The following is a 7172-nucleotide window of genomic DNA, read 5'->3' as shown; positions in this document are numbered from 1 at the left end:
GAATCATTTTTCTTCATGTATACAGAATATGTAAATAATCTATTGCTTGGATATGAAAAAGGACATCCCAATGAACATTTAGAAACAAACGGTGCGCAATTTGGTTAAGAAACGAGTGAGTTATGAGCAATCGAAGTCGGACCAAAAACCTGAAAAACGCGAAACGTCGAACTGCCCAGTTCCGGTCCGCCGGACCGGAACTGGTCAGCTCCGGACCAAGTCCGGAAAATTGCATTTAGTCCGCCCGACCAAGGAGAAAGGGCTGAGGAAGCCTGGTCCGACCCGGACCAGTTTCTGGTCCGGCGGACCAGGCCTGTTTTTGTCCAAAAATGGTCCGATTGACCAACGAAGGGGGGACGGACCCGATCCGGTCCGACCGGACCGAATTTTGGTCCACCGGGCCAAATCTTGGTTCGGTTTGGACCAACTTGAGATAAAAGAGAAAATAAATCCGAATAAACTGGATGATTGCGCATGGTGAGACGTGAGGATAAACATCGCGAGTGAATCGTTGTGTGTTTATTTTTGGGTAGTTTGTATGGCGTTAAACGGTGTAACGGTCGGGGCCGAATACCGGGTTACGCATGATTGTACTGGGGTTAATATGCATGATCGATGTTTGCCATGGTTGTAGCTCGCTCGTGCGGTACGAGTAAGCGTGATTGTGATTGGGATATGGTCGCATGCGATGCGACGACCAACGTCATGGATTTGACGGGCGTGTGATGCGCCCCTAGTCATGCCGACTTGACTAGGGCTATGGTCGGGACCCTATGGTGGACTCCATACGGGTGTGGTTACTTTCCCGTCTGTGTCATGCTGAGTTGACATCGGGTGGTCACGATTGTGACCAGCGCGTGATACGCGTGTGTCGCAGGTGACGCGACGGCCAACGTCACGCGAGTGACGGGTGCGCGTGGTGCGCCCCTAGCCATGCTGACTTGGCTAGGATATGGGGCTGAAACCCTATGGAGGATTCCATACGGGTATGTTTGTGATTGATATGGTTGTGGTGAATGTTATGCATGTTATATATATATTGTTTTTTGTTTGTTGACTGTGAATTATCGTTTTAACACTGTTCTCGATGAGAACGAGTTTACCGGGTTCAACCCGGGCTACTCACTAAGCAGTTGTGCTTAGCCCTCGTGGTTTTATATTTTTCAGATCACGAGGATTACGCCTAGTGCATTGGACGACGACGACCTGAGAGAGGCAGCATCATGTACGGGTTTTGTATTTTGGACTACGGGAATTATATTCCCATATTTTTTTACGATGTGCGTTTACTATTCGGACATGTGTTGTTTTGCGATATTGATCGTGTGTATTTCCGCTGCGTATTATGGCTAAAAAGTTTTAAAATTCCCGTATTTTCGGTTTGGTATTATTTTAGTTGATTTTAGTCCATGTGGCGCATCCTGTTAACGGGAAGCGGGATACGGGTGTCTCAGACCGCACTACACAAGATATTCAATAGTATTAGAAGGATATTATGATGCGAACTAGATCTCATATTCGAATGAGAATAAATTCACAAATGGATATATATTCGTTGTTGGTGGAGGTGCTATTTCGTGGAAATCTTCTAAGCAAACGTGTATTGCAAGATCCACTATAGAATCTGAATTCATAGCTTTAGACCTTATTGGTGAAGAAGTTGAGTGGCTTCGAAACTTTCTTGAAAATATTCCTATATGGCCCAAACCGGTGTCTGGAATTTGCATACATTGCGACAGTCAGTCTGCAATAGGAAGGGCAAAAAGCCATGTTTATAAGGAAAAATCGCGACACATCCACAGACAACACAACTTTGTTAGAAAATTACTGACAGATGGAGTCATATCTATTGATTTTGTGAGATCAAAAGATAATTTGGTTGATCCTCTTACCAAAGATCTTAACAGAGATCAAGTAGAAATATTATCGAGGGAAATGAGATTAAAACCCATAGAATAACAAATCACCATGATGGTAACCCAACCTATCAGGACAAACCACCAGTGTTAGGTTCAATAGGACAACCGGATTGTGGGGGGTCGATGGGATCACTCGAAACTGATATCTCTTCACATTCCTTTGATAAGAGTGATACAAATTGGGAAGGTTGAATTTATCTTCTTAAAGATTCTCTTATCTCCTACGATAGTGGAGTATATTGAGATACTCTCAAAGAGAAATCTCCTAAATCAAGCATGAAATGGGTCGCTTCTATGAGAATGACAAAAGGACTAGTTTTCTAGAGTATTTGATGAAATCTATCAGGTGCTATTCCAAGGCCATAATGGGCGCAACAAATGGACTAACGAGAGAGAGAGGATACTGCGTGAGTACTGTTGTCTTGGTGTGTACAAAAGCTGAATAGTTCAAGACATCGCGTTCATTGTTTAGCAAATACATCCGATATATTTCACTACGGAAGGTTCCAAGGTAAAACTACCTTTTCGGATACAGTAAACTCTCTATGAGCGAATTTTGTATTGCACATCATTTGCATACAATGCATTAGTTGCATGAGATGCATTTAGATTCACTTAATTCAAGGCTTTATTTTGATTCTTGTGGGGATTGTTGGATCCTGGGAATTCACCGTGCTCCAATAGCCTCGAAGTTTTAGAGGTGGCACGAAAATCGAACTTAAGGAAACTGTGTTTGACACGCCTCGACAAAATAATCTTTTATTTCAGGTACTTATCTGGAATCGTTTGAATTTCCGGAGTATTATCATCGTCAACAACTGTTGCCCCCAACACCTCTCGCACCGACGATCATTCAACGTCCTTCTACGATATCCGAACTGTCACAAAGGATGTCTCTTTGAAAGAACGAGAAAAACCAAATAGTAAGAAAAATGTGTGTATTGATAATATTTTGTATGTGTTTGTGTTGTAATAATGAAAGGTTTTATGGTGGGAAAAATCTCAAAAAAAACACTGGACTTTACAATTTTGACAAAAAAAACATTGAACTTTTTATTTTATCAAATAAACATTAAACTTTTTAAGTTTGACAAAATAAACACTTAACTCTTCTACGATTGTCAAAATAAACAAAATGAATGACGTGACCCAATAAGATGCAAACACGTCAGATTATTTTACTTAGTTTTTTTTTACAATCGAAAAAAGTTCATGTATTTTTTTGGATCACTAAAAAAGTTCCGTGTTTTTTTTATAATCGTAGAAAAGTTTATGTATTTTTTGGATCATTTATAAAGTTCAGTGTTTTTTAGATTCGTTTAAAAAGTTTAATGTTTATTTGACAAAAAATAAAATTCAGTATTTTTATAGTCAAAATTGTAAAGTTAAGTGTTTTTTTTTAGATTTTCCCTTTTGCGATAGTTTTCAGTTTATAAAAGTTATCAATATTGTTCCTCCTTGAGACTTTTCCACGTTCTTTGGAATTGTAGATTGTCGAATGGTTTCCTTTTCCACGTCCGCTGTTCCTTTGCTCCCCGCAAACTCTCCGATTCATTCCGCGTCTTGCCCTGTTTTCGAAATTTCAGACATTACAATACTTCGGGACATTTCTGGGGCCATGGTCTTAAAAAAAAAAGATAACATTTTTGTTGGAGACTTGTAATTATTTTAAATTCAAGTCTTATCGACGATACATATAACAATAAATTCCTTTCATTTCTGTGCAAATAGTAAATTTTTTGAATCCCATATGTTGCTTCATATTGTATAATTGGTGTATTTGTCCTATTATTCAATTACTTGGTTTAACTATCTCTTTTGTTGTTAAAACGACATCAATATTCACGCTTCCGAAACTTGAATTACAACAGAAATTTCATAAAATAATTACTAGTCTTTCAAATAATTATGGAGATATCACACTGCTAACGTGTGCGTATACACAATTAAAAGAAAAGGATGACAAAATCAAATAAAAAAACAAATATTGGGATTTGAGGATTATGTATATGAAAGCATGGTATGCCAGGTCTTTATTTAATAATATACTGCTTTTGCGTAATTGTTAAGTTTCTAAACAATATTTTTTATGAAGGATGTTTAGTGTGGCATGACATATTATAATGTCTTAAAGTCAAAATTAAAGGTGAAAAAAATTATATTAATTTATTTTGGGTTAAATTTAATTTTATTGATGTGGTCCGATGCAATTCAATCGTATAGATAGATGGTTGGAAAAGACAATATCACATATCCATAAGGTGTCAAAATGACTTAGTTTGTGAAAATGATTTGTTACTTAACGAGCTAACTCACTACAACCGCGAATTTTAGTGAGCTAATTCGACGAGTCATGAACTGTCTCGCAAACCGAGATATTTTTTTTAATTATAAATTGGAAATTTTATTTCTATTTTTATATATTTTATAGAAAATTAATACTTAATTTAATTATATACTATATATAAAACTTCTTTTATATACTTCAACTTAATATTTTACTTTTAAATTTTTATATTAAAATATTATTTATTTATAATTTCAAAATATAAATAGAAAAATATTATATATTTTTTTACTCATGACTCATCTCATTTAATTTGTGAAATAGGTGAGTCGAGATGAATCAAAAAAATTTCGGTTTGTTTGAAAACGATCCTAACGAACTAAACCCAAAAGAGTTAGCTCGTTTTGATGTGAATGGTATCGAATCGAGTTCGTGTGACACCCTACAAAGTAAATGTAAATTTAGATATATATTTTTTTAATAAAAATTGGATACCTGCACCATACAATTATAAAAAACAATATCTAATATTTTATAAATTTGATACAATACTCGAACTTCTAACTTTTTTGGCTACATACCCATCTCTTGCGCAGAAAAAAAAAACTTTTATCCCCTAGAAAAATGGCTTTTAGTTTAATTTATGAATTGAGAAGCAACGTTTAAAACAATAATTATATATTATTCATTTTAAAAAACAAAAGGTGACTAATTTATAATTTTCCAAAGCATTATTACGTGTTATATATACACACACACCTGTGGTTTGGAGTACTTGAACAGGCAAACCACTGCTCTTTAGCCGTTAGTAAACAATGGTTGAAGCCGTTGACCTCCGTTTCATCTTCGTCTCCCTCCTCGTATGGATCTTCTCAGCTTTCTTCCTTATTCCCTTCTTCTTCAAGAAATCCGAAAGATCAAACGTTCGTCTTCCTCCGAGCCCTCCGGCCCTACCCATCATCGGCCACCTCCACCTTCTCCTCTCGTTTCCGTTGTTCCAACCCCTTCAAAGGCTTACCTCCAAATACGGTCCTCTCCTCCGTCTTCAAGTCTTCGGCTTCTCCATAATCGTCGTGTCGTCGGCCTCAGTGGCCTACGAGATCTACAGGACGCAGGACGCGAACTTCTCGTTCCGTCATAACGAAGTCATCGAGGATTCGATCATATTCAGCAGTTACGGCTTCATGACGACGACTCACAGCGATTACTATAAGTTCATGAGGAAGCTCCTCGTCACCAAGTTGCTCGGGCCGCAGCATCTGGAGAGATCACGTCTTGTCCGGGGCGAAGAGCTGGAGAGATTCTACGTTAATCTGTTGGAGAAGGCGAGGAGGAAGGAGGGTATTGAGATGCATAAGGAGATAATGAAGCTAACGAACAATACCATATGCCGAATGATAATAGGGAGGAAATGGTCCGAGGAGAGCGGTGAAGCGAACGAGATCCAGGACTTGGTTATGAAGTCGAACGGCGTATTGAGGAAGATACTGATAGCGAACGGACTCCGTTCCTTCAAGAGACTCGGGGCCAAGTCTTGGTTCGAGAAGGAGGCGAGGCACATCTCTCATAGATACGATATGTTTCTCGAGAAGATTCTCGTGGAACACGAAAAGAATCCGAACGAAGAGCAGAAAGACATCACGGATTTGCTATTGGAGGCTTATCACGATGAAAACGCCGAGTTCAAGCTCACAAGGAACCATATAAAGGCGTTTCTAGTGGTAATTTCCCTTTCTTCATTCATATTTTGATCTACAACTGTTCATAATCTCATAGATAAAATAGTCGCAACACTCCAAACCATCCATTGAAACACCTGGAAGATTCGGCATCACCTCTTATAGAGCTTTTCCGTTTAGTCTGGATTCGATTCGACCGTTGTATAGATTCGATGTAGAAACCGCTCTAACCGAGTGATGAACGCGATTTTGTAGGAACTGTTCCTTGCAGGAACCGACACCTCAGCAGTAGCAACTCAATGGACAATGGCGGAACTCATTAACCATCCAAACATCCTTGACAAGTTGAGAAAAGAAATCGAGGGCGTTGTCGGGAAAAACAGGACGATCCAAGAGACAGATCTTCCCAACCTCCCTTACTTGCGAGCAGTTGTGAAGGAAGGGCTAAGACTACACCCGCCCGGAGCTCTCCTGCCAAGAACGTCGAAAGAACGTTGCAAGGTCCGAGGATTTGACGTGTTTGAAAGAACGGCGTTTCTCGTCAACACTTACGCGATAATGAGAGATCCGGATTCATGGGAAGATCCCGACGAGTTTCGGCCCGAGAGATTCTTGGTCTCCTCTTCCTCTACCGTGGAAGAGAAAGAAGATATCAAGGAGCAAGCTTTGAAGTACGTTCCATTCGGAGGAGGAAGACGGATTTGCCCGGGAATAAACTTGGCTTATCTGTCGATGGGGATGGTGATCGGGACGATGGTTCATCATTTCGATTGGGAGATCATTGGAGACAAGGTTGACATGGAAGAAACCGGTTTGTTCAACTTGACCATGGCTCATCCACTCGAGTGTACTCCTGTTGTTCGGTTCAACCGGTTCACTTCTATCCCCTAAACCATAAATCCTAAAACCGGTATTCGAATATGGGCATCTTGTTTCCAACAATTTCTGCCCAATTAAATAAGTCGTGACTGTGATACAAAGCTCTTTACCATCCACTGTGTATCTTCTATTGCTTCAAAAATCCAGACTTGTAATAAAGATCTCCGTTTTTTTTTTTACATAAAAGACTGAAAATTTTCCATATCATATGTCTCGTCGTCGAAACGTTTAAGGTTTATTTTTTACTTTTATAATTATAGAGGCCAAATATTTCAACAAAACGTGCCATATTTATGACGGAGATGTATTTTAAACTTTTTATTGCTATATATTTTTTTCGTACGTGTTGCTTTGTATTCATGAATGTACATCTTGATGTAATGACCAAAATCCTATATCTGATGTATT

The 7172-nt window shown here is 38.8% G+C and overlaps 1 protein-coding gene across 1 annotated transcript; it reads left to right on the top strand.

Annotated features, from left to right (window-relative positions):
* The first annotated feature begins 5005 nt into the window (after window positions 1–5005).
* On the top strand, window positions 5006–6942 carry LOC104801609 (cytochrome P450 705A5-like). The gene is made up of 2 exons (XM_010524927.2): window positions 5006–5927; window positions 6141–6942. The coding sequence occupies exons 1-2, from the start codon at window positions 5022–5024 to the stop codon at window positions 6774–6776; spliced, it is 1542 nt and encodes a 513-aa protein (XP_010523229.1). The 5' UTR covers window positions 5006–5021; the 3' UTR covers window positions 6777–6942.
* The last annotated feature ends 230 nt before the right edge of the window (window positions 6943–7172 follow it).

The sequence above is a fragment of the Tarenaya hassleriana genome, unplaced genomic scaffold (genome assembly GCF_000463585.1).
Source record: "Tarenaya hassleriana unplaced genomic scaffold, ASM46358v1 Cleome703, whole genome shotgun sequence".
Lineage (NCBI taxonomy): Eukaryota > Viridiplantae > Streptophyta > Magnoliopsida > Brassicales > Cleomaceae > Tarenaya > Tarenaya hassleriana.
Note: the sequence above shows the minus strand (reverse complement) of the source record. Positions and strands in the feature narration are given on the sequence as shown.